Source organism: Cygnus atratus, chromosome 15 (genome assembly GCF_013377495.2).
Source record: "Cygnus atratus isolate AKBS03 ecotype Queensland, Australia chromosome 15, CAtr_DNAZoo_HiC_assembly, whole genome shotgun sequence".
NCBI classification, from domain to species: domain Eukaryota; kingdom Metazoa; phylum Chordata; class Aves; order Anseriformes; family Anatidae; genus Cygnus; species Cygnus atratus.
Window position 1 is genome coordinate 12,208,557 of NC_066376.1, and position 27,846 is coordinate 12,236,402.

Consider the following 27,846-nt stretch of genomic DNA (forward strand, 5'->3'; position numbering starts at 1 on the left):
CCCCCCGCGCCTCTCCCCCTGCCGGGACCCCCGGGCCGAGGCCGGTGGCGGGGGAGGGCGGCCGGGCCGCTGCCGGGAGGGGAGGGGCCGCGCGGGCGCCGTGGGCCGCGTTGCCATGGCGACGGGCGGGGCGGGGTTGCGCGGGCGTCGCCGCCCCGGCGCCATCTTGGCCGCTGGGGCCCCGTGGCCGCCCCGCTTTCTCCCGGTCCCCCCTGCAGCGTGTGGAAGCGCCGCGGGCAGGGATCGGCTCGGGCCGGTTCTCCATCGGGCCCCGTGCCCACGAGTGCCGGCCCGCCTCGCGTTTCCAGCCGCCGGCTGCGGTCGCGCCCCGAACGGCGGGCGGCCGAGGCGGGCGTGACAGAAAATGTCGGCTGTGGTGGCGCGGGGAGCTCGGGGGGTGCCTCCTCAGGTGGCCGCGGCTCTGCAGGAGGCACAAGTTGTGTTAGGTCTGGCCACGGCTGTTCTACGCATACAGCAGGGCTCGTGCCCCGGGAGGACGCTGTATGCGACAACTGAGAAGCCGGGTCCAGAGCCCTTAATTTTGGGAAAGCCGCCTTCTGTCAGCAGGGAGCCGCAGCGGGCAGTTTGGTTTTAGCCCCGTCCACTTAGCGAGCTCCTGCTCGCTGTCAGAACGCGGTACTCCAGCCTTGGTGACTTCTCTCACAGTACATAAATCAGATCCAAGCGTAGGCTTACGAACACTGGAGCCGCTGTATGTGAGCAGCACATAAAATAGTTGCAATGGCCTTTCTTGAGCTGTAAACTTGCCAGGGCACAAGATAGATTTCAGGTAACGTTCAGAGGAATTGTCAGTCCATGCCAATGCAAATATCAGTCGAATCCTCTGGACAGTTAGTTCTCTGCTGAGCAACATACAGTCACAGACCTCTTAACCTTTCTCGCCAAACAGTACTGATTTATTCCTGCTTTTGATTCCCCAGGAAGCCATGCAATTTTGGCATAAAAACTTAAAAAGCAAAGGTTTTCCATGAGGATTAATTATTCAACTTGCTAGCACAGCAATAGTCCCTACTGTGTTGTCTCAATTCCTCTTGTACATCAAGGAAAACACAAGGAAGGAGTCTGCTTTAAAAATCCTGTAAGAGGTCAAAATCCAAGAGCGTGCCTGTTCTTAACTATTTTTGTACAAATGCAGTGACAAAAAGCAAGCGTAAATCATTTTATCTATTGTTTGATCAGTGAGGAGGGTAACATGAGGAGAAACAGGAAAAAGGAGTAAAGACCAGCTGAGAGCAGAGGTGTTAGTCTTGTCTTCCCTCTCAATGCAGGCAGTGAGAACAGGCTTTCCTAAGAACACAATGACAAGCCAGTCCAGCTAACGATCCTGGAAATTCTTTATAAATAAGGGGCTAAAATGGCCGTGGCGAGGCCCAAGTTATGCATGTGTATGGGGAGTGGGGCAGAAAGCTCTGAGCCCAGTGAGCTCAGGTGGGAAGGAGCGACTCCAAGAACGCAGATCTTGATGTTCACTGCTGACCGTGAAAACCCTGGGAGCGCTGAGAATTATGCCGACCCTGAATGCACACGCTTTGTTCTTGCTCTGTTCTGATGTTCCCTTGCTTTCTTTCCTGAGGTGTACTTAAGTTCATCTTTCATTTGATTGAAGGGAAGCTGTTCTAATGGCCTCAGAAGGGCAAAGCGAGGATACAGAGCATCCACCTGAGCCTCCTACAGTCCCTGCTCAGAGTAACAGAGCCTTTCAGTGGGGAGCTATACTTGCTGCAGTGAAAGATCAGCTCCCATCTCTGGACTCTGACACTTCCACAGTAAGCACTGGAACCTGCCTATCTTTCTCACTGTCTGTTAGAAAAAAATCTCAAAATCAAGGTCATCTTTGCCAGCCATTTTTGAATAGCTAGTATGTTATCCTTGATGGTGTACTGGTTCATTCTGAGTATCGTTACGGTGTGCATTAACCCACAGCGTTACCTCTAATTGTCGGTGTAATTGCTATCTCATCTCACTGTGTTCTTTGGAACCTCAATGTGGGACTGATTTCTCCAGATGCTCATATTGCTAGGTTGGGAAGAGGTGGGTAGTGGACACCTTGCAGAATGACCGCACATTTCTGCTTAGTTTGTTCAGTCAAAAATACAAGAGGAAAGAATCATACAATTGATCCGAGATGAAATGCTAAGGTTTTATCCTTGAGAGTATTGTGCTCCTCATTCTGCTAATGTACTGGCCAGACAGTAGGCCCATACAGAAAGTTTTTCTATGTATGAGGATCACAGGAAAGTCATACTCCTGAAGCCTTTGTGGTCCACTGGAAGAAGCATTTGTCCGATATTTGATTCCTGGATTCTACTTTTTTCCTTGCCTGTAATTCTCACAAAGCCACGTTGATTTCTGTTCTTCAGTTCTACCTGCAAAGAAGCATAATGCCACTACTGTTTTGACATAAAGCATGAGATTCATAGATATTGTGCAGTATTCTTCACCGTTACATGTTTATTACTTGCTGGGTCTTAATGTGTGGGACAGGCTGCCTATGGGCAGCCTAAGATCCCAGTTCACAGGACAGCCTGGTGGAAATAGAAGTGTCTGCCTCTCTAGTTCAAGATGCTGGTTCTGGCATTGACTTTTCTGTAGTGATAGTGTGTCTCAAGACTTGATTATTAGTGGCCTTTTGTCCAAATCAAAATATTTTGTTAATCGTCAAGCAGGTAACTTTGAAAAAATGGTTTTGAACTCTTCAGGAAATTTATTTAGGAGTTTTATTCCAACTTAGCATGCCCCTTAATGACACAAAGGGAGTCTTGTGAGCCGTGAAGGAGTCAGAAGTGCCTTCATGGGCTATTTACTGCCAGTTAATAATGGGTCATGAGAAGCAGTGTGATGTAGTGGATAAAGGGTAGATATAGGTTCCGTGACCTGTTTTCTGCACCTGCCTCTATCAGGAACATATATGTTGGACAAGTTATATGGCCTTACTGTTTCCCAGTTCCTCCCTACCTATATCCTGGGTTAGTTATTTAAAGCAACTGTTGCATTTTCAGATGTGTCTATGCAGTACAGATTAGACATCAACACTCAGGAATGATTTCTAGTCATTCTTGTTCTATAAGTGTGCAATAAAGTTATGGCAGAGAGATACCTTTGTATTTTTGTGCCAAATACCAGGCTATAACTCTAAATCACGTTGACCATTTTTTTACTCATAAAAAATCTCCAAATTCTTTGTTTCTATCACATGTGGAACAAATTTCCTGCTGAAGGAACTGCTGCAGTCTATTTGGCATTTACATGCTACCCTTAATTTACATTCAAAGGATCTGCTTGTATAATCCCTCTCCTGCTTAATGTAAACCAGTAGCCTGCTGAGCCTGTGGTTTCCCTCCTGCACCTTTGCCCGAGTGGTTTCCACTTGCGGGAAGATGCATTTGTGTGTCTGAGATCTGTAACCTCAACAGGCTGTGCTCCTGCGTCGCAAGTGGCACTGACAAATAGCGTTTTATGCCCTGAAGTACTTTCATTACCTTCGTATGCATTTTATTAAGGGGAAAGAAGTTACGTTGCACTTTTGTCTATGTTAGGAAAAATTAATTATGCCAGAGAAAGTTCTCTAAAATGTGACTTACTGAAAATAGACACTTGCAAAACAATGAGACAAGCAGGAAGCCAGGGTCTTAACTGCAGGGAAGCTGCTTATTCTCTCTTTGTTGTCTGTGCGTAAGAATTCATGTCAAACATGCATCTTATGTTCAGAAAAGAGATTTTCAAAACTATTCAAACTCTGTCCCACCAAGTATAGGTAGTGATTTGCATTCTGAACAGTGAATGTCAGAGCCTTGAGTGCAATAATAAGCCTTTATGGCCCTGACCAGCCTCACCTGGAGCTTCCACCCACACCCGCTGGCCCAGCAGCTCTATTTAAACTCAGCCCTGGGCCTTTGCTTTTAGTCTGGGCTCTGTTTGAAGAGTGTTGGTCTTCAGCCACAGTTCTGCCTTGATCCAAGATTTGACTGGTGAATTGATTTCTTTACTTGGCCTGAGGCATTCAGCCTTACTGCAGCATGACCTTATAGCATGGGTTCTTGGCTCCACATGGCCGCTGCTTCTAGCTCTAGCCTGTCTTGCTTATTCCTCTTAGGTACTGTGGTTCTGACTCCTAGCTGGTGAGGTACTTATATTTCTGGCTTATCCTCCTTTAGGGAGCAGCTCTGCCCTTGCTGCTTCCTAAGGGGTAAATAAGGCAGTATAAAGAATCGTTTAGGATCTTCAGGGCTCACACACTCGCTTAATTCAATGTTTTATCTGTTTTTTTTTTTTTTTTTTTTTTAACTACTGTAGCTTGCTCAAATGTTAGTCTATTGTAAGACAGTCTAGGTTGCTGAGTGTCAGGCTGTCTAATAGAGATGTGATTGAGGAGAAAATGGTGGTTTCTGAACTTCAGTCAGGTGGTGACAACATAGAATTTGTGACCGCAAAAAAAGCATTTAAGTGAAGTTTAATTTTTTATTTAACTTCTCTGTTGACAGTCTGATTGCGAGAGTGATGAGGAGCTTTTTATCTTCCATCGAGAGCATCCCAACTTAATTCCTGACCTGTCAGAAGAATTGCTGGAGTTCTCCCTGGAAGACTCTGACACACAGGTTGTTGGCTGTTGTGAGCAGGTTGTATGACTGTAACCTCCTCTTCTGCTCGTCTCCAGTGTAGACAGCTGCTGTTACTTGACCTATTTGGCTGAATAGTATGACAGAAGAACATAGTCCCCAGTACCTTCTCCCATTGGAAATTAGGTCTTTTTTTCCATATATAGTGACCCTTTTAAGCTTTCTCTGCTCGTGTGCTTTCAGACTTTTTTTTTGGTCCCATCATCTTGTTTTTATTATTTTCCTTTTATCTTTTTTTTAAGACTATGGCACACCTTAGATCTTAGTGATGTGTATCCAATCTTTTCTTTGTTAAAATACCAGCCTTTTCTTTACTTGTGGTCCTGTCTCTCAAGAAATCTTTCAGTCTCTTCTAAATCTAATGAATCTTGTTATGGTTAATGTACGTCATGGTGCATATGGCGTGGGAAGGCACGGTTTGTCATGTGATAACAGGTGCCCAGTTTCTAGTCAGAAAGACCATGCAAGTATTTATGGGTTGGCGATGACACAGAGTCCTTAAGGCAGACGATGCTGCTTGCTGAGTCTGTGGATTTGTCTATAATAAGCTCAGTACCGGAATGTTACCTGCAGCTCAGCTGAAGCCACAGCACAGCTGTGTGTTAACAGTAGTGCTGTGTAATGGCTTCTAAGTTTTAGACAGTTTGAAGTGGTTTCAGCCACCATTTTACGTACCTAGAAAAAGTGGAATTCCTAATGGCAGCGTACTAAGGAGGGTGAATAGGGAGTTCAGCCCTTGTACCAGTGTTCTGAGATAAAATGATTACATTGCATCTGCACTGATGAAGACTAGGTGTCATAAGAAGCTGGAAGAGGAGCCAGCTGACCTTATTTTGTCCCAGAAGGACTAACTTACTGTGCTGCTTTATCCCCATTCATTTATCTCAGTGTAAGAAGTGGCATATAATGAACAGATGTAAGGTAAGTTAATTTCAAGGGTGCTTAGCACATCCTGAAGCTATAGTCTTTGCAAAGTAAACAGTCTTACTGTTTTCTGTGATGGATGTGGTGTGTGCTGCTACCAGATGGTGTCTGAGTTGGAGTTGCTATCTGCCAGTCACTTTGTTTTGGTTTATTGTCAGCTTCTATAGCTCAGGGAGATATGACTGTGCATGTGTGTATTTCCTCTACCTGTAGCAAGTAAAGGAAACAGAAAGATATCCATGGGAGATCTGGAATGGAGATCTGAAAAGTTCTGGCTTTCAGAAAAAAACAGATGGTGCCCCAGTTAGTGCAAGAGAACATGTACTGGTGATTAAAGATGAGACTTCCAGTCTTGCCAGCCATGCTGAAGAAATTCCAGGCCAAAAGGGAGCTGTTTTTTTTGAAGAACCTCTTTCAGATTCCACAGATGGACTTGAAGAGAAAGAGCTGGGCAGGCAACAGGCCAAGGAAAGAGTGAACTCTTGGCTTAATACAGCATCGTTAGTGGAAGAGCTGGGCAGTAAAAAAGAGAGAAGAAAGCTGATAAAGACAAAGATACTCTCAAAAATATATCTGGAGCCATCACCAGGCCACCCAGAGCTAAATGTCAAGCCTCCTTCCCATGGCATGAGCGACAGTCTAGAAAGAAGTGTTAAGGAAGAAACTTCTACAGCTGACCACCTTCAAGAACAAACCCATCTGTCCTCGCAGGTGAGCGGCCCAAGCAAGCGGTTTCAGAGTGCTGTTCATGGGGTAGAAGGGCTAGGGCATTGGTTGCATAATCCTACTAAAATACAGAACCAAAATGCTGAATTCTGCACGTGCCACAGCGTTTTTCTTTGCTGTTGTCCTGAATTTGAGTTTTGTTGGGTCGTATGTGATACAAACTGCTAAGAAGCTTCTCTTTGTCTTGTGGAGCTGCCCTTGACTGTCTGTAATGGTAGCAAAAGTCACTGGTCAGCGGGATGGTTTGAGCTCTCATTCAGGAACACCAGCCACTGCAGCTGTCCCTAGGAAGGCAAGGGATCTCTTCTGTTTGCAGGCTTTACGTTAAAACAGTGAGCTTTCTGGCCTTCCAGTATCTCGTCTCTTCTGCAGCAGTGTGGTAATGCTGGAGGTGAGGAGAGAGCAGTCAGGGTTCCTGAGATCTTCACTCTTAAAAAATAAAAAAACAAAACCATAACCTTTTGATGTTGGAGCTCTGCTAGTACAGGCAAAGGGTGACAGTGCTTACCTTTCTTTCTGCATTGTGCTGAATCATTTAATCATGCCATTATTGGAGGGTTTTTTATTTTTCAAGTGGTTTTAGGTTTAATTCCCACCTCACTTAGCGCAAGTCAGTTGCTCTGTTACTTGGAGAGGCGTGGTTTATTGCCTCCAGAACATGTTTGATATCACTGACATCAGTGAACTGAAGCCTGATGCTTTTGTGTGTGTTCTGAGACCAGGCTCAGTGTATTCTCACTTCACAACAGTGAGGGCAAAGCTGTATCCTTTGCATGCGTGGTGTATATGTTTGGATTTGAAGTCTGATTGCTACTTCCCAGCTCAGCAAGCTACCTCAATTTGTCAATTAAAATAGTTAAAACTACTATGTTTGGAATCAGAAGAAATTCCATTAGTTCATTTGAGAAATATTTTTTCTTCCTTAATGAATATTTAAGTCCCTTTCTGTGTTTGGAATTTAATCCTGTATATCTTCATTTCTTACTGTTCTGTACCCTTACAATACCTTACGATAGTCTCATTCTTATTAAAGCTTAGGAGGATAAAGACTTCCTACTGCAAGTTAGATGATAATGTGGTCGTCTTATTATAATAGCTGATATTCAAGCAGTATTGTTGAAAAAGTTGAGTATCAGTTGCATCATAGCGTAAAAGCACGTGTGGTCTCTCCCTCCAGGCTGTCTGATAAAACAGCACCTGTACTGAACCGTGATGCGGTTCTCTTGGTAGTGAGCTCCGCTGTCAGTCAGTCACTCTTCCAGACCAATACATCTCAATGTTGGTGTTGAACCAAGATTAGCTTATGGCGATGTGAGAGACTTAAGCCTGTGGCTATCATCAGCTGTGGCCTGTAATATTAGAATAGATCTGATCATGGTTCAGCTATGCACGAAGATTTCTCGCTCTGGAAAGAGCGAGAATCGACTCTTGATTGGGAGGGGCAAATGACCGAGGTTTTTTATAAGGTGAAGCTGTTTTCAAGGCTGGTTCTGCTTTTCTAAAGTCCATAAACAGTCACACAAAACACCCGTTAATTGTAGTTGTGACATAAAAAGAAATTGGCTGTCTATTATGACAATTTAAAAAAATAGAAATACTTTTGAGTTCTGGTGCTTCAGACCAGATTGGCATATCTTATTTTAAATGAAACTTTACATTAAATATTCAGAGGGGAAAGCAGGCAGTGTCTGAAATGCCTGGGAGCCTTTGTCATCACAGACTGGTTCTCATACCTACGTGAGCGGTGTGCACAGTGAGCATATCTTCAGCCAGTGTACGTGTGATTTGTGCTAACAAAATTGATGATCCCGTCTTCAGTTTGGGATAAACAGCTGTGAGATCCCAGCTGATGCTGACTGGCCTTGTCAGACCATCTTTTAGCCTGTTTCACTATCTACAGTGGTTTTCTATAGTCTGTATCAAAGGCATTCATGATTCTCAGAGCAGAAGCCTCAACGGATGTGGATGAGGCAGCTGAATAGAAGCAGTATCCAAAGAGATAAATACATCCTGTTCTTTACAGCACTTCTTTGTGGATCTGTGTAACAAAGCAAGTTAGGGGGAGTGTCAGGGACCTCATCTTTCTAAGATGGTTGAAAGGGAGAGGAAAATAGTACTTGGAGGGGTGGACAGAGGACTGTCTCTTTGTCGGTCATGCCAACTGTTGAGGCTCGTGCTTAAGCAGCTGTATCCAGAGTGACCCACTGGTTCATCTACTAGCAGGTGACAGTGGGGCAATGCTGGGGATAAGTAAGGTGAAATTCTGTGTCACTTCTGTGTTAATGTATGGCAGAAGAATCAGAGGGAGTTACCACAAAGTGTGCGAGTCAAAGGAACTCTTACTTAGTAGCAATTTTTTGGTGGTGAATTTTCCATCACAGTTTGGTTCTCTTCTTTCAGAATACTGAGAAATGGGACCTAGACAAGATTCTTGAGGAGCAGAAGCAGCAGAAAGATAGCACTCATGCAGAATTTGCCATCTCCTCAGCAGATCGTGGTAATACTGCTAAATTAGTACCAACTTTGCTGAAAACATGTACAAATAAAGAAAACTTAGCTTCATATGTTCAAGTCATTCCTGCAGCATCTTCTTGAATGTTGAGATCATGGTAGCCTTTTGAATGCCTCTTTAAAACGTATTATTTTTTAACTAATTAGCTTCCCTTAAGATTGTCTTGCTTTTGTAGCTTGCAAAAAGTGCTTTGTAGCCTCTCATAGCCTAAGAGTGAATCAGGGGCAAGACAGATAAAGGTTTGGAGTGCATTTAGTCAGAGGCAGACATCAATAGTATTTTTGTCATTCCTGTTCTGACAGGCTGTAGAGGAAGGTGTGCTGTTACAATGGGGAAAGGGTCTTCTGCCACTGGATCACCCAATATACCACAAACGGTGATTTTTGTTGTTGTCGTCTCATAGAGACCTTCAGGTGTAGATCTGAACATCAGCTCATGGAAAAACTAGGAGAGCTGTGTGGCAGGCAGTCCAGGACAACATCTCCATGCCGCAGGAGGCCATCAACCAAGATCTCCTTTCAAGAAGAGCAAGAGAATAGGAAGTAGGTCCTTTACTCCAATTGTTATGTACAGCGGGTAGTTGCAATTGGCGGTAGAGATGCTTGGAAACTCATGGTGTTCTCTAGGTGCTTTTCTCTGTAGCCTCTGCAGAAAGCTTGTGTTGTTGTTGGAATATGTTGTAGTGGCGTTAAAAGACAAAGACTCGGTCATTCGTTTACATTTAATAATTAACAGGCAGTATCCTGCCACCTGAGCCTTCTCTACCAGTTCTGTTTAAATCTTGTCAGACTTGAGATGGATGGGAAAGGAAGGGGAACAAGGCTGAGCAAATGATCATGGCCATGTTTTTTTGTCATTTCGGTTAATTTTAAGGCTTGCAGTTTCTCTTACTGGTCCTGATTTAGCTAAAATACTAATTTAAATACTAATGTCGCTAAAAGTCTCCTTGCTGACAGCAGGAAGAGCCATGAAGATTACTTGTATTTTTTATGCTCTGAAGGATAAAATGGACTTGCTGAAGGAGGCAGAGGAAAAAGGGGCCTGTTTTTGCTGATTGACACTGGGATCTTGTAAGTTATTTGGTACAGTAACTGCCTGTCAATTGACAACATCAGTTGTCAATTTGACTACATCAGTTTTTAAGAACTAAATATCCCTCATTATGCTGCCTGTGACCTGTATTCCTGGTGGGGAGCTGAATCTTTGAGTTGAGCTCTGGAAGGTGGTGGATAGCAGGCAAAAGTAGAGTTTGAATTGGTGCAGTAGCCAAGCACAAAGCTTCTTTCACAGTCCAGTTTCAATCATAATCTGTGCCCTGCAGGATTTCCCCTCTGGATATGGGAGAGGATGTGTTAAAACAATGTTTTCTGTACTTAGGGATGTTGCCTTCCTATCATCTTCACCAAGTTCTCTGACGATGGACACGATGAGATTACAGTGCCTGCCAGAGCCTCAAACTGTGTACATTGATTTAAGAGATGCTAAACCACAGAAGTCAGTAACATTCCATGATGAGAACCAAAGGTAAATTCTGGCTTTACTGTTTGACGTCAATAACAAAGTGGGAAGTTGGAAGGAACCTTCTCTCTGCGTCTCATACTTGTGAAATAAGCTTTTAAAGTTTTCTCTTCTTGCACGCCTCTGTGACCTTAATAGGAAGGCATAGCCCGTAGCTGAGCATGAAAGTATTTTGAGGAGAGGATAACTTGTCTCAGAACGTGTAAAGGTGTAGGGATGCAGGCAGCACAGAAGGGACATGCAAATCATCCCTGGAATAACATTTAGGAAGCTTCCTATCTGTGAAGGAGTGGGCAGTGATTGCAAAGCAATGCTTGCAGCTGTCTGTTGGAATTGGGCTAGCATTTGACAGCACTGTGTATGAAATGGACTTCCTTGACTTCATTCCTGGCAAGCAACTGTAGATGATTTCTCAGTCTCCTGTGTGATAAGAGGGCTCTATATAGTCTATAGGAGGCCTGGTTCTTCTCAGTCTGCAACAGATTCTGGCAGATGTGTCCTTTCTTCAGAACTAACGGTGTCTTGCTTCCTTCTCAAGATGCATGCTTACTGCAGCAAGAGACTGAAGAAAACAGTCACCACAAACCTTGTTAATAAACAGCAGAGTGCAACCAACACATCGTGATCTAGAATTGCTTGAGTGTTGTTTGCTTTTTTTTGCCTTGCTGGAGTAATAGTGTGAAGAGCTATCCATAAGACCTAGAGGTCTGCCCTAGAAGTGTCCTGTTTTTCCTAACAGCTCTAAATTTGCATCTTAGAATTGACTGAAATCTAACACACAGTTTGAATGAAGTTAAGTAACGCTATCTAATTTATTTCATAGTGCAGGCGACAGCTCCACTGAAGAAGAAGAGACTGTGACAATTAAGGACCAAACAGAAAGGAGAATGTAAGATTCTTTACCTTGACCCTAATTCATGTGTTACAAAATTAAAATAATTCCCCTAAGAGTGATTAGAGCGAGAGCTCACATACTGAAATATCTCCATTCCTGATTCTCACAGCAAAAGCGCCCAACCTAATAACAAAAGTGTTTCAGTTTGGACCCAGATCTCTGTTGCATGGTAAAGATATTGAAGTTAGAAACTGATTGGTGTGAGATGGTATAGCACCGTGCTACTTTACAGCTGTGTGGCAGTGGCATAAAAGACAGAGTAGACATGGCTTTTTCTCCAGACACGTTTAAGTGACATGAGAACTGCTTTTAAATGACTTGGAAGCAAACTTTGAAAATGTTATAGCAAATTGACTCAGACAAGCCTTTATTTTTAGCAGTAATAAAATAGGCTAGAATGCATGTTGACTTAAAGGGAATATTGAATACATTATGTGGGCACAGATGCTCACATTCCTCCTTAATTGTTTAGGGGTGTGTGTGTGTGTATATATAGTCATGGAATCCTAAACCGGAGATTCTTCAATAGGCACAGATGCTAGCCTTTTCCTGTTACTAAACTTAGGGCTTGATTCATACCCATAGGTTTTTAGACATCCATTTAATGTGGAACAGGTATGTCAAGTTTTAAACATCTTACTGTATTTATCTTCTGTATTATATTTAGAAACCTGATGCATGTAAGTTCACATTACAGCGGTACAGAGGACAGGCAGAACACTTTGTATTGTTGTGCCAGCCAATTACTCTTATTCTTTTTTAATAGTCTAAAAGAATAAATGACTTGGCAAGGAACAGAGCTGAATACTCAGCGTAACTTATGACATCTAATCCAAAACCATCAGAAAATGGGGATGAGATGATGCTTGGGGAACTCTCGCTGTCACTGAGGCAAATGCAGAAGTTGCATCAGTGTAAATCTGGTGTGATGGAGAACAGAGCTTAGCTGAGTGGATTTTGATTTGTTTTAATGGTGTTAAAGTAAATACACAAAAGAAGCATGGCAAACATTATTCAGTTCTGTTTCTAAATAAGAAAGCTTCATGGTCTCAGCAGTGCAAGATCTTGATCTCACTTGCATGGGTTCAGTGCCATTTTCACTTTTACCTGGATGGAGCTATTAAATAGGGCTATGTATGCCATAGCACAACATACCTACATGTTAAGGCCTTGGAGGGATAATCTTATAGTCTTAAGATCTCCAGGCACTTAGTTAGCATGGAAAATACACTGTTGGTTTATTGCCAGAGTGGTCAGATAGTTCAGTGCCAGTATCACAGCTGTCAATGTAAATGTTGATCTGGTGGTTCTGGATTGGTTGATGTGATGGCAGAAGTGAGATCCTTATGGAGGAAGAATGCTCTCCATCTGGATTTTCTTTGTTCCAAGAAGCACGTTTAGTTGGATTAGTAGAGCACTATGATGCTGTGTACTCAAACACACCACCTAACTGCAACATCAATATCTAACTGGAGTAATCTGTCACTTAGTCCATGTACTGTTCAGCTACTACTAAAACAAGGTATGTTTGCTACAGATGACAGTCTTCCTGTAGCAGATAACCTGGGAGCCTCATCACTGAATGGAACTGCAAGACAGAATAACCAAAGTTGCTTACGATGTCACGAGGGGACATTTCACAGCAGAATACAATCAAAATATTGTACTACTGACAGTACGGCAGTCACAATAACTTGGAGGCATAGGTGAAATGAAGCTAAACACTCACAAGTCCTAAGAGTTATCAGAACTTTATCAGAACTCTTCCTCTATGTATTTGAGTCCCGGTACCCATATCCGAAGAGGGCAAAAATCTGCAGACCTGATTTCCATGCCAACATCACACTTATTCAGGGCTCTTCTAGTAGTTAGTTGTCTCTTCTGCCCGAAATCCAGAAGAGGTAAGAAATTCCCAGTAAGATCGGATTCACATTCTGTCACTGGTGTTTGTGTTACCTGTATGCTGGTGCTGCTTTTATCAACAGCTATTAATCTGTGTAGATGTCCAGTTTTTGTTTTGAGCTGTTACTCATGAGAAGTTGTTCAGAGCATAAATTTATTCATGTAATGCTCTATCTTGATTAAATCACTTTTTTATTCCTCTGCAGGAGCAATTGCTCAGGGAAAAGTTTGCTACTGCAACAACTCCGTACAGCCCGTAAAGAAGCCTCAGAGCTTCTTCATGACGCAGCTACCCCAGCTGAAAGACTCAGAGGCACAAAACAAGATCCAGAAAGTCTGGAAGAGATGGGTGCCTTTAAACTCAGTCAAAAACAATATAGTAAATTGAGACAAGAGACAGACAAGATGATTTCTAGGAAATTGAGACTGCAACCAGAGAATAGAAATGCCCCCTTGTCAAGCCAGGGGAGCAATGGAGCTGACATAGAAAGAAAAAGCCAAGTGGAAGCTGAGAGCGTTCAACATTCAGGAAACGTTCTGGAGTCTCCTCTACCCACGACAGAATTGCCGAGGTATCGCACAAGAGAAGTCACCAGTGGTTTTGATTAGGGCTTATCTAATTGTGTAAGATTAAAGAATATGGCTTATCTGGAATGTAAGTTGGAGCAAAAGGATGTCTGGTTCTCTTACCTAGAAAGATGGCCAAACTTGGCAGCTGTTGCTTAACATTTTAGAGGCTGCCAGACTTAGTAGATCAGAGAATTGGCCTAGGATTAGACATGGCTTACTGTGGCACTTCTGACATGGTGAATTTAGACGTTTTCTTTAGCCTGGATTATAGGTAGGAGAGTAACAATATTGATCACCTGTATGAAGAACAAAGCTGAAATTTACTGTGCGTAGCATCATAGAAAATAAGTCAGGAAGGGTCTGTCTTCCTGTACCAATATTGGGAGTTATAATCTAATCCTTTCCTGTATCTCTTTTTATTTCCCCTGAACAAAGCAATTCTCTCTTTGTCATCAAGAAAAGAGCAAGAGCTCAGTGGGGCAAAGTATAACCATGAGGAGCTGTTTTTACCACTTGGAAGGCTAGAAGAGAGAAATAACAATGGTAACAATTGAGGAAATTGGAGAGTGTTCTCCGGTTACTTGGGCTTCTGCCTCCTTAGGCTTAATGAAGTGTATTCTGTGTAAGATCTAATTTTAAAAGTGAAATCAGGTGGGCACCTTGTGCACCTGCCCAGCTATTTGGGAGATCTCCATTATACTGACTTATCAAAAGCTATATTCTGCCTGCTATTTTCAGGGTGAAATTTAACATTTTGACTTTGACATATGAGCCCTTGGAAAAAAGGAGAATCTGCCTGCTCCAGAGACTATTACTTTTTCAGTTGTCTACCCTATCACTTAAACACTTCAGTTGGCATGTACTAGTTTTAAATGGCAGATGGTTGGTTGTGGGTTATTCCTCCAAGAAGCTCCTGATACTAAAGTTCACTGCTTCCATCAGTTCTATAAAAACTCCATTTTGTCTACCTGTTAGCCTGCCGCATAGATGGCAGACTGTAGCTTGGCAAGAATCTGGGTGGTTGTTGTTGCTGAATTGTTGCTCACATTGATTTTAACATATTTCAGTTCTCTTTCTTGCTATTCTAATTGAGTCACCTGGGGCTTGAAGGATTGTGAAGAAATTGAACTTCATGTTTGCTGTGGAAATGGCAGATGAAATCTTTCTCAAAATATAGAAAGATGGAAGGTCTTGCTTCAGGGGAAACTTGCCACTATTATAGCAGATAGGAAAGGAGATGGCTGGAAGGCTGAGTATTTTGGTGTGGAGAAAGGGAATGAAATCTCAAACAAGCCTGTGCTAAATGGCATGTCTTGGTCTCCAGATTGTCACCGCTTATCAGAAGTTTGAGGTCTGCTCCTCTTCTTTGTTATTTTAGAGAGAGATGATTTCACCCAATGACAAGTTCCTGTGTCCCCCACAAACACCATAAGCACTTTCTAAATCTATTTTAGCCTTTCACGTCATGATCCACCCTCAAGTGTATGGTATAAACATAAGAATAAGAAATGCAAACAGATGAACAAGCATGTCTTTTCTCCCAAGTAAAAAGTTAAAGCAAAAAAGAATGTGTATATTTTTCAGGACAGAAGAAAGTAAGATAGAACTATCTCAAAAGGAAGAACAGATGAAAGAGAAACACAGGAGACACAGATTCCAGGAGCAGCTGGAGAGATTGCAGCCTCATCAGTCAGTTACTGGAAAGCAGCCCATGGCAGAGAAAACACCGGTTTTGTTCCACATGGTTAGTAGTTCAGCACAGGACTGTCCATTTTGGAATGGCTTCCTGGCCAAACGTGGAAGGGGTTGTAGAAGAAAAAAGTCATTTTCATTACATCATTTTAAACCTGTTTGCTGTGGAGCAGCATTACCTGGATAGATGAGCAGTCCTACAGCTCTTCTCCCACGTTACTTATGTTTTTCTCTCCTTCCCTGTAAGGGGAGTGTTCCCTGTACAGCTGCCCACCAGACTTGATGTATGGGGTCATAACAGAAATCCGAACTTGAAGTCGGAGGGCTCAGTGTCACTTCCCTGGAGCCAGACTTTTTTTTAATACCTTTAGAAAAAGTGAAACATTTTCACTGTTGTACTTCTAAAGCAAAGCCTATTCTGAGTCCTGTCTGGTTGTTTGCCCCTAGAAACTGTTTCAGTTTGGTGGGTGTGTGTGAATAAGTAGTTGTTGAGGATTGTGATTTTAATAATAGATCTTGCTCTTGGCTGAAGCTCTGATTACGGGAGCATGAAATTAATCCTGATTTTTCCCCAAACCTAAAGTATGGCTCAGAGGACAGGGTAGTTTTTCCTTCTGAGATGATTTGTGTATATAGTCCTAATTCATCCTTGCACTGATTTCAGTGGGCGCAACACCAGCTGAAAAGGTAAGAGGAGATAAACTCTAGAACTTGTCTGTGATTACTTTGATTTTTCTGGGCCAGTAGCAATAACAAAGCTCTCTTGTCAGTACAAAAGGTGATAGACCTTACAGCCCTAACCTCGGGAACGGACCATTTGGATGTGCTTGTTTTGTAATGAACTGAATGCCATATTTCTGCAGATTAAAAGCTCATTTTTTCCCACATTGGATTAATCACTGTCAAGAAGTACAGGACTAACAAACTGACAGGTGAATTTCCCCTCTATCAGCCTGCTTTGGAATAGGCTGCACAGAGCTGTTCCCTTAGCTCCTTCAGTCCCTGGTGTAAAGGTTGTGATTCTAGTCTTCAGACTTGCTTCTTTCTCAGTCTGCCAGGAGGTGCTACCAGATTCCAGCTAGCCCTTATTAAAATGCAGACACTTTCTCATCAGAAATATACTTGAGCTTTGCTAACTCACTCCTTGCAGTGCACTAAGTGATTGCTGGATTGTGTTGCATCCTCGTCATTTCCCATATTTGCTGCACGGAAGCCAATGTAGTGAAGATGAAGGCCTGGTAATGTGGTTTCTCTCAAGTACAGCTCAGAGTATATCTGCACTGTAGTCCTGCTGTCACCAAATCACCGAGTAAATACACCCGTAGTCACGTTACTGCCAGCTAGCCAATGTGGTGTGGTCATTAGCATAAGCTAACCAGCTCAGAATTTGCTCGAGTTCTGAGGCCTGTAGAAACTAGCTGGCAGCTGGGGTAACTGGTACCTAAACTAACTGACAGGCTGCTTGGCGGGGGGAAACCTGCCCAAACTTACAAGGCACTGTTTATAGTAACGGAATCGGTATAACCCATAATCTTTTATTACCACTTCTTCGTACTGCAGCTTTGCTCTTAGTTCTTCAGAAATACTCATTATTAAAATTAAGAATGAAAAATAGATCAGCATCATCCATCAAATACAAGCCATTTATAAGATTACTTGAAATTCATTCTGACAGCACCGGTTTTTGTCTTTGAATTAGAACAGGTTTTCTCTCCTTTCTTTTTTCTTCTGCACATAGGAAGGCAGAAAAACTTGAATGTTTTGACGTTTAAAACTAAAGGAGTGTAATTTGGCAGCTGTGTTGCTCTAATATCTATATATAAACATGTATACTCAAAGAACAAACCACAATGTTTGACAGAGTAGAATACTTTGAAACTTGTTTTAAAGTCCTTTGTTTTGGCAATGGTAGGTGTCGAGATCTGGAACACTTGTCATGGTTTCCAGAATTCCTCTGACCATTTTTAATGTACATAAATAATTGAATTGAATAATAATCAGAGGGGAAGTTTAGAAACTCTGTAGTTACTGTAGCTGATGTGCTTGGAAAGAATTGTAACTATAATGCAGCTTTTAAAATTTTTACATTGGAGTTCTTGTCTAAAATTTGAAAGCAGTGAAATTCAGATTTAATATTACTGTCTCTTTCTTAACCTAGTTCAGTCAAATTCTGTACTCAACTTTGCTCTGTGGGATGCGCTAATATAAATGAGAATCAGGTTTGGGAAGAACACTTGCAAAACTGCACAGGTAACTTAAGATGCTGAGAACTAACTTTCAGAGGTATTTCAGCATCTAAAGAAGGGGCTGATATCCAATCGTATTTTCCAGACAAGCAAGTACCAAGTTCCCATGGAAATCAGTGGGCTCATTCTACAAATTCTGCCTGTCATTCGGATTCCTAGACACGTGAGGTACTTTTTGCAATCTGAACCAACTCTTATTTTCAAAAATGCATGGAAGAGCCTGATTTCTCCCACTTCCACCCCTCCATTCACCTCTACTACTCAAATTTTCAGTGAAACTTAAGACTGGCATAAGTAGATTTCTCCCAAAAACAGGCCCCTTAGCCACATTTTAACCTTTGGATCTAGTTCAGAACTGATTTAAGCATCTGCAGCTCTGCTGAAAGCCAGCTGAGTGATGTAATCCATGTTGTAAGGTCAGGTTGAATTAATAGCTTAAAGTAACGTGCAGGTTTTGTTTCAGTATTTGAGCAGAGCATTATTGACAAGGGAGATGGAGAAGGAATGCTGTACATCATGTAAAACAGTTAAATGAAAGATGTAAAATGAAATGGGTTTGACCTGTCATTTAATTGATGTTGTCTGGTATGATAGAGTGACTTAGTACTGATGTTTATTTCTGTATTACATTGACATTAGATCCAGATAATAGTTGCTACTTTTGCTGGGCCCGCAACTGATTTTTGTGTCAAGGAGCAGCACAAGCTACTGTGTAAAGGAAGATGAGACGAGCTAAAGGTGCCAGCAAGGCAGGCAGGGGCAGAGACCTCACCAGCAAGGAGTGCAGTCCCACAGTGCCCAGGCAAGAAAAGCAGAGCAGGTCCAGTGAGGGTAACCAGTTACCAAGTCTCTGGTGGTGAGGTAGGTCCAAGATCAAGGTGAGAAAGTCAAGTCAGGGTCAGGATTGGGTCCAGTGATGGTAAACTGGGTCAGCCAACAGGCAGCGATTATGCGGTAAGTCTGTAGCGATGAAGCATGTGGCCAGGCGCAGGTATAGCTGCAGTGTGGCTTGGTTAAGGACCAAGGGCAAGTGTCTCAGCTTAAATGCAGCTCCCAAGCAAAGGGGCAAGAGGCTTCACGCAGCTTTTTTCACGTCAGCAGCATGTGAAGTTACACAGCTGTGCTGTGTCAGAATTGGCCTTGAACCCAGGCAGCTAAACCACTGCAGGGGGTGGTGTTCATGGCCCTGATACTTTACATCCAGATACTTTACATCCTGCTATGGATTTAATTTAACAGACAGCAAATGTCAGTTGGTTTTATGAAACTTTTATTATTAGGACACAAGGGTTGTTTTCCAATGGGGGCTTCAGCTTGATTCTTTGTTTACCTTTATTGCTTTATCATGGTATGGCAGAACAAGATAGTGCAGTTTGAAAGCTATTAGGAACCACCTTGTTACCAGTACGTTTTAAACACTGTTTTATCTACCTTGTACAGTCAAACTGTTTGGAAAATGAATGCATTGACTCATACTGAGACATCTAATTTTTCTTGGCTACACATTCACTTTGGCTAACCTTGTGCTAGTAATTATATTACTATGATCATCGTCTTATTGCAGCTTAGCTTTACAGCTGGCTTACTAAACAAAAACAGTCAGGCATGCAACCGAGTCATTCTAGCTTAACAAATATATTATGCAGACAATTGCTTTCCAACCTGCAGACATAAGACTTTATAACCTTTCTGTTAAAATTGGCAGGCTTGTGGTTTTTTATATTAATATATCCTTGATTCAGCTCACTGATGTCAGGTAAAATTCTTAGACCAGAAGATTTTCTGCTTGCATTCCCACAAAGCTAAACTTAAAGTACTATGGTCAAAACCGTCCTTGACCTTTTACTGCCTTACTCTCCTTTGGATCTGATGTGACTTTCACAGGAAAATCTCTGAAAAAATTCCTGGGTCTTAGCAACCATCAGGAGTGGTGCTGAAGTATTGTATGTTTAGATACTGTGACAGTTACCCTGGGCTAGCACAGTATGACTGAAAGTAGAGGTTGATTTTCCAAAATCTCTAGAAATATTTTTAGTTCAATTACTGGTCCTATGTGTTTTTTTTATGTAGAAGATGCCTTGATCTGCACAGTTTTCAGTGAATTGCTTTGATTCTTCACCTGTCTTACTAAAATAGGTGTCTGTGACTTTCATTACTGTTGTAGAAGAGTCTTGATCTTTTTAATGCAGTAGTGTGACAACACTGGAAACTGCCTTTTTCTTGCATCGTACCTGAGCACAAAGAGTTGCTGAAAGAAATTGACTGCGGGTTCCAGGGTCCCAACCTAACCGTTTACCAGCTGGACTATACTACTTTGGCATCTCACCAACTCAGTTGTATATCTGCTTATGTGAATGTGCTTAGGTGATGTCCTAAGCAATATTTAAAAGTTCTGTTTCTATCACTGTGGAAGAGGCATAAATGAAAAAGAATAAGATTTCTGCAGGTTATGAAATTAAACAGATAAAGCTATGTAATTTCATACACTTGCTTCAGAGCAGGGCCATGCTGACCAAAGAGAAATGAAGGTGAAATTCACGTCTCAGTAGAAAGATCATACCAGAACCCGATCTACCAGTTATGAAAGGAATAGTTTTTATGCTGGTTCTGCACGGAAATGCCAGTTTTTCTCCAACAAAGTGGTGCCATATACATATTTGGAGAAATCAAGGAAAACTTATATCTTATTTCAGTTACAATTATCTTGTCACACAGTAACTGAACTTTGCTGTATCTGTGTTACTCTGAAACTAATCTTGCAATGTTAAATCTCCTTGTGACCAAGTGTTGTTTTCATTTATGCAGGACCACAGCAGCTACTACATTTGCACCTGTGTGAAGGTAACAGAAACCAACATTCAGCCCTTACTATTTTACTATAGCTTAAAACAATTAATTTTAAAAATTGCAAAATATTTCATACTCAACCTTTTTCTGGCATCAGAGCTGAATTTGGCTTGTCCTTCACTCTAGGTCTTCTCACTCTCTTGCTCTGACTCTGTCTGGGGTTGTGGCCAGCAGTGATGTGCCAAACAGCCAGCAGATGGCCCCTGAATTCCTCCCTTTTTGTACAGTGCAGTATTTAATGAGTTCCTGGAGCAAGATTAAAATCTCTTGTACTTAATGAACCTGCTGCCTCAACTCAAGAAAGGCTTAAAAATAAACTAAAGCAATTAGAGATGATGTAGTTAAATTTAGCTTGCAGAAACAGAAGGCCAAGGTTCCTGTTTGTACCACCAGTCCAGCACACAGGATTCAGAATAGCATGGAAGTACCCAAGAAAATGTTGTTCTATCAAAGGCAACTGTTAGCTGGCACAGGGCCTGTATTTCTGGCCTCCTCTTCATCTTCCCACATGGTACCAGAGTAGGAAAATGGGAGGGATTGTTGGCAGAGTATTTCATGCTTAGGTTGAGTTCAACTGATTTATGGTCCCCTTGGTTGTGGTTAACAAGCTAGAGGAACTAAGGCTGCTACTGCCTTTGCCACGGCCCTGGATGTCACAGATGCATCCTGAGGATTTGCCTTAACAGGCAAAGCAGAGAATCTAGGCCTTAAAAGTCTGTCAAACAACTTCCTTTCTACAAGCATTCTGCTTGCTTGTTCTTTGTGTTCTCAGACTAATAGATGTTACTGGAAGTGTGTGCTTTGGCACGCTTTGGGCACAGATAAACGCAAGTCAGGAACTTTACATCCTGATAACTCTCCCAGTAGTTCTGTGCATGCAGCAAGAGCAGTTAAAAATGACATACCCTAATCCTGCTTTAATAACCTGTTGTCTGCTTCAGCAGGTTTCTTAGCCACATTGCTGCATCTGTGCTCAGAACCAGGAGATGCTCATTCTATACTGAACACTGCAGGACTAACAAAATGCCGTGGAGAACTTCTTTCTATTTAAATATCCACACAGAGACCCGGTCTGGTTGTTTAGCAGGGGCTTCCACCTTTGTCCACTGTACTTACCAGCTATGGAATGAGTGGGACAGTCAGGTCTTTTCAAAGATGAGATTTAGTGCTGTTTCTGTGATGGGAGTTTGAAATGGCCATAGGGAAATGTGAAATATTTAGTCCTTTATATTCCCTGACACATCTTGGAGGCAATGAAAATGAGTTTAGGCTTATTATTGAATATACTTATGCATGATTTTGACAGATGGGAACATTCATTGTTGCTCCTTAAGGGAAGGGTTAATATTAAGTAAAAAGAATATAGTTTCCAGAATTACGTGCGTGAACTTGCTGCCAGTAGAGGTCCTAAACACTCCTCTGTTCACATTAGAAGAATGGTTCAGATTAAACTTGAAGAGAAGACAATAGAGTAAAATGTCCATGGGCTAATATTTATTTCTCATTTAGAAGAGGGCAGGAGGGGAGAGAGCTTTTTTTTGTACCTTGTGTCTCCTCAGGCCTTGCTCTTTGGTAGTTCCTGTGTTTGTTGGCAGAAGGACTAGCTACGATAAGGTTGCAATGCATATGAACAAGTGCCAGTCAAATTTACTTATGTAAAGAAATACTTCCTGCCATGCGCATCTTTCCTGGAACTCTCAACTCTTGGCCTTACCTCATGGTTGAGATCTGTGAGACTATTTGCAGATGAAAGGAGGTTGAATGTGGCCTTCTGCTCTTCTAAGGGGCTGTTCAGGCATGTCTGACACAGCTATAATGCTATTGTTAAAGAAGCTTTACAGTTTAAACTGTATTCCTAGTTTTTCCTCATGCCCGCTTGTTTAGCATCATGACTTTGGTTGGACTACGGCCTTGAATCTTGACACGTTGGGGGGATAAGCTTGGTTACAGCTTGTAAACACTTTATTACAGAAATAATTATAGAAACATTATCCTTAGTGGCAGGGCTATTGAAAGGAATTCAAGGCTTCGTCTGAAATTACTAAGTGGAAGAATCTTATGGTTAGCTTTATTTTAAAAACATAAAGCTCTGTCCAGCAATGTGCCAAGCACTTGGAGTTCCCACAAGATTCGTTGGAGATTGTAAGCACTTAGCATTTCTCAAAATCACAGCTAACCCATATTTACTGCCTAGAGAATTCAGAGGTCCAAAGAGTTGTATGCATAGTGTTTTGCAGCTGGACACAAGATCACACAGCCTGTATGACAAGCTGGACACAATCCATTTATGAACTGGCAGCCGAGAGGTTGAAGAGCAGGCTACTTTAGCTCTGGTAAAATGTCTGGATAAATCAGCTGAGCTTTCAGCAAACCAGCAATGCTGCAATATGCTGTATGGATAGTCCAAACCAGAACCTGTTATCACGCTCGCTCTGCAGGGTGGCTAAGCTCACTCTGAGTTTGGGCATGACACTGCCTCTCAGCATGTCTTTTTCCTATGTCGATAAGAGCGTTGCCCTAATCAGGGACTTGGCAACATCACAGTGGAAGGGACTTAAGTACTACAACTGTAAGAGCTGTAGGACTCAAAAGAGACTGCGTAGTTAGCTCCCCACTTTTTTTTTCCCTGTGGGATTTCTGTCGAGTTTCAGAGAAATATATGACAAGATAAATAGTTGTTTTTTAATAGAAAAAAATACGGCTTTACTTAACTTGATAAGCATATGATGAATTTCTTAGAGTATCAAGCTACTTGTGCCCTTTAGGAGTATTTAAAGCCAGCTGGGAACAGTTGTGAAATACCAGCCTAGTTTTCAGATGGCTGAGGACCGATTCCATGCTCTATCACAGGTTTTCAAAGTGACTGTATACAATTTCCTTCCCTGCTGCAGGTATGGAAATCACAGCATATTTCATTTGTGAGACAGTTATGAAATGAGCTGAAGAACAATAGAAGATAGAGATACTACTGCTTGGATTTTAGACATGATGCTGTTTCAGTAATGTTTAAAAAAAGTTTTCTTAATCTTTCTTTGTAATTTTACTCTGTTCCTCTTCAGAGTGTTTTACAGGCTTTTGATATTTAATTCATTTAGAGGGGATCTAGGATAAGGAAATGTTTTACTCACCTTGCAGTTTCATAGAGAAATAATCCAGAGCCAAGACTAAGGCACAAGTTCCTAATTCCCAGTACTGTGTTCACATGAAATGTGTAAGTAATTTAACTTGTCTTACATATTTCAGCTGCTGCTTGTCAACCAGGAGTAAAAACTCAGTACAGCAGGAGCTTTTTGTTATGTGTGCATAGAATACCAGCACAATGAGGTTCTGAATCCCTCCAAGCCGAAGTGTTACTGTAATGTAAACACCAATCATGGAGAAGGCACTTCTCATTTTTAATGATTGCCTCAGAAAGCAAACAAAATCAAATGGGATTCAATGCTACTTTGATTTAAATTTTAGTGCAATTTTCAGAGTGTTTCTTTGTTTACCTGAGGAGTTGAGTCTTTGACAGAAAATTTTCCCACTTCCAGCAAATGAAGAAGAAATTGTGTGTAAAACAGCTGCTTCTTGCATATTATTTTTGCTAGTTACTTGAATGTTTTTAGCTGCATTCAGACTTGTGTAAACTGAGGCTATTTGGCAACAATTTTTCTTGAATATCTTTAGGTGAAAAATAACCATTTAAAAACACTTTTGATTAGTTAATATGCTTCATAACCACACAAACATTCTGTGTTCTCATGAACATTAGAATTATGTTGCAATTGGTCCTCAGTCATCTGAAAACTAGGCTGGTATTTGACACGTACTCCTAGCTGGCTTTAAATATTACTTAGAACATTCTATGTGCTAATGAAGTATTTCAGGGAGCAATTCTATCAAGGAAGTCATAGTTGCTCTGACTGTGCTCTCCCCATCACTGCTGACCGATAGATGTTCTTGTTTCATTCATCCTATTCCGATCTAGTGATCTCAGAGTGACTAGAAAGATGTTCTCCAAGAGAGACCATTACCTGGCTGTGTAAGACTCTCAGACAGTGATAATGTTTCCAACCCAGGACAGAGCAAGAAATCCCAGTAAGTCTCGCACTGGCATATACAAGAGACAGTGTGACGAGGGCAGTGCTGTGTACTTGCATTGGGAGTACTTGGCAGCACAGGCAAAAGTTGAGCAGGTTAGGACAGAGAGCATACCCTAAGGTACAAGATTCTTATTTAGGACCAAATGCTTGATGCTGTGGACTTGTCTTGTTCACTTGCCTTGTTCACTGCAGACAACAACAAAAAAGGACATTAAATTTTGGGCCAAAAATACTTTTCTGTCTGTGTGATCCTGAATGATCACACGGTGTCTCTCTAACGTATTCTTTGGGCCACGTCCTTGACTCTCCTGCCAGAAGGGTTATATATTTTTTGGTAGCACAGATGAGCTGTTAATTCTAGTGAAGCAGCTGAAAAATTCCTTATAGGGAATATAGGATGGGATAGGATGAAAAGGGATTGTTGTAGAACAATGACACATCCCGACCTGGAAATGTAACTGATCCTACCTATCACTGACTGACTGCCAGAGCTGTGGTGGATATAAAGCCACTTTAGATTGCATTTGAGGTTGACAATGCTTAGATGGCAGCAACAAGAAAAGGTGTACAAAGTGAATTTTTCTATTCTTGGTTCCTGTGCCAAGCAGAGCTCAGTTCCTTCCTGTGTGTCATCTCTGAACTGCATTCCTATGCTCAGTAATTGCTGGCAGTGAGCTGACATTTCACTCTGACACTTACCCTCTTCGTGCTCCAGCAGAGGTGCTGGCTAGCTTTAGCACCTCCATGATGCCAAGGATGGATAAGTGGCTCGTTCTGAATCAGAAGAGATTATATTCTTCATGACAAAGATTAAGAATAATTGTACACAACATGAAAATAATTTTCAGCAAAGAAATTTTCTTTACTATTCTTATTTTTTTTAAACTTAACCTCACAAGATATGCAGTGCCCTATCTGGAGAACTACCAAGTTCATAGCAAATAATGCCTGTTTCTCAGCTCTTTGAGTTCCTGCAATCTTCCTCTGGGAGAGTTACCTGCTTTGGAGGATCCTATCTCCTCCATTTTAGCGATCTGAAGCTCAGTTCAAATTAAAAAAAATTTCAACAATATCTTGCTACCATTATATTTTTCAGGTCCATAACCTCAGCATGTTTGATATTCAGAAAGCCGTTTGTGCTATATAGAGTGAATCTAGTACAAAAATGCATTAACAGAAAGACCATTCAGACCATTAACATCAATCATACTCTCCTTTTTATTATTAAATGTTGCCTTTCTAATTACAGTATGTTCTGCCAGTTGCATACAGGAAATGCAGATACTTTCTGCATTCTTATCTGTTGCTCCCACTTTGCAATGATGAAGCAGTTCTTTGAATAGTTTCACGGTTTATTCCACGATCTAATGTGGAATTTCAGATAATCTAGCAGATGGCATTGTCATCATTTTTCCTTCCCTACAGAATGAAAATGAACAAACACTTGACATTTCCAATATGGCTTCATCTAATGCAAGAATTTTTAGAAGCCATGAAAGTGTTATCTGCTTTGGTTTGGGGAGAGGGGCACAAATGTTAAATGTATCCCAACTATCAACTGTCCTACATTAGCAACATGACTGCATGGAAAATAGATTTATCACCACATAATCAGCATGCTTGTGTTTTGTACTGTGAGCTGTGCCTCCAGCAAAGCATGAACATGCAATGCTAGAGCTATTTCAGCATAAGAGTATAGAATTTTCATTAGAGAAATTAGCTAGAGCTGCTAAAGTACCTAGAAATCAGTTCACATTTACAAACGTACAGCAGATGCATCATTTGGCAGAAGATTTCTGCAGTCGGTAATTTGCCATTCATCAGGGATTGCCTCTGAAATCTGCGATCCAAGCTAGGGTGCGGATGACATAGAAGGATAAATTTAGACATGGTTGAAAACAATTATTTTGATTAAGCCTACAGCCAATGAGAGTAAGATTCTTCCTATTCCTCCCCTTCCCCCTCATTCACCTCCTCCAGTAAAGAAGGAGGAGACTCAGTAAGTATAACTTATATGCTTTACATGCAGCAGATGCTTTCATTTAGCTCTCCATGCTATAGAGTCTGTTCAGCATAGTAGAGAGTTTATTTTGATTGAACATGATGCCTTGCTTCAGCATTAGCATCAGTTTAGTTTGTATTGGAAAAAAAAAACACGCTAGAAGGAAAATGCTAAAAAGTTTTCTTTATTTGCAAAAGTGAGGCTGTATCTGTAAAAAGTTTGCTTCTCCTTGACCTACTCTTCCACTGGGAGATAACCCTCAGCCTGGGTGAGCTGGTTCTGATGAGAAATACTGACTGCTTTCTTGGATCCGTGCAGTGGAAGAAACTTTCCGAACACGTAATGTAGAGTGTTTTTCAAACAGCAGTTGGATGGCAATCACTTTCACTTGCTATCGGCCTTATACCTAGCTGGGAGCCAGCAGCAAAGTTCTTAGCTGGCCCCCTTGGCTCCTGAGCTGCTGCTCTGTCATTCCAGCCTCTAACAGCTTTGATAATCTTTCCCAGTTCTAGGGCAACAGAGCTGTTTGTCCAAGGCAGTGTGCAGGCATAGTAAAAGCAATGCCAACTAGTCTTTTCAAAAACCATCAACAAAAGCATCATTTAACCAATTAGAGCTATTTTATTAGAAACAAAATGACATTAGTCTTGGCTGACAAACTTGTATCCACTAAGCTTCAGCTTGCTGTGATTATAAACAGCTCTGATTTAAAAAGGCAGATCTGTGCAGATCCCTTTGAATCATTTTTTTTTTTGTAACCGAAAGCTAGAAGATATAGTATCCAGAAGGCATCTTTCAATTAATTTCTCCTCCTTTCTTTTCAGTGTGGATTTGGGGGTAGGTTATTTAATTTTTTTTATGCGTATATTTAATGTGACCTATAGACATGTTCTTCCTTGGCTGCTCAGGGCGGCCAATGCTTCTGCTTGCACTGTTGTTGTGTCACAGTGGAGAAATGTGGCCAGAACTGGGTGTGGAAGGGTGGATGGAAAATCAAGCTGAAGGGTTGTAAGCTGCAATGTTGTAAACTATAATTGCAAAATAAAATAGCAAGCACTTTGGAAACAAGAAATTTTATCTTATTTACTCTATAGTAATTGCTGGTACTTGAGTACAATCAGCTGCAAGCCTGTCTGTGATTGACAGCACAATTCTAGCCAGAGCAACCGAAAATAGCTCAGCATTTCAGTCATTTTTATCTTTTTACAATCTAATACTGTCACAAAAGTCAGTGTAACGTGTAGGGAAATTGGACTCTCTTTGTAGGTAGACTAGGTAAATTGGACAATG

At 41.6% G+C, this 27,846-nt stretch overlaps 1 protein-coding gene across 1 annotated transcript in view; it reads left to right on the forward strand.

The window, feature by feature from the left end:
• Nucleotides 1-322: 322 nt before the first annotated feature.
• The window catches only part of DNAAF8 (dynein axonemal assembly factor 8), a 96,563-nt gene continuing 69,039 nt past the window's right edge, over nucleotides 323-27,846 (forward strand). Inside the window, exons 1-10 of the mRNA XM_035549110.1 lie at nucleotides 323-409; nucleotides 1,628-1,787; nucleotides 4,503-4,637; nucleotides 5,775-6,272; nucleotides 8,688-8,784; nucleotides 9,203-9,341; nucleotides 10,177-10,323; nucleotides 11,141-11,206; nucleotides 13,321-13,686; nucleotides 15,269-15,428. Of these exons, the coding sequence (XP_035405003.1) occupies nucleotides 1,641-1,787; nucleotides 4,503-4,637; nucleotides 5,775-6,272; nucleotides 8,688-8,784; nucleotides 9,203-9,341; nucleotides 10,177-10,323; nucleotides 11,141-11,206; nucleotides 13,321-13,686; nucleotides 15,269-15,428 (1,755 nt within the window). The 5' untranslated portion in view covers nucleotides 323-409; nucleotides 1,628-1,640. The remainder of the gene's footprint in view (nucleotides 410-1,627; nucleotides 1,788-4,502; nucleotides 4,638-5,774; nucleotides 6,273-8,687; nucleotides 8,785-9,202; nucleotides 9,342-10,176; nucleotides 10,324-11,140; nucleotides 11,207-13,320; nucleotides 13,687-15,268; nucleotides 15,429-27,846) is intronic.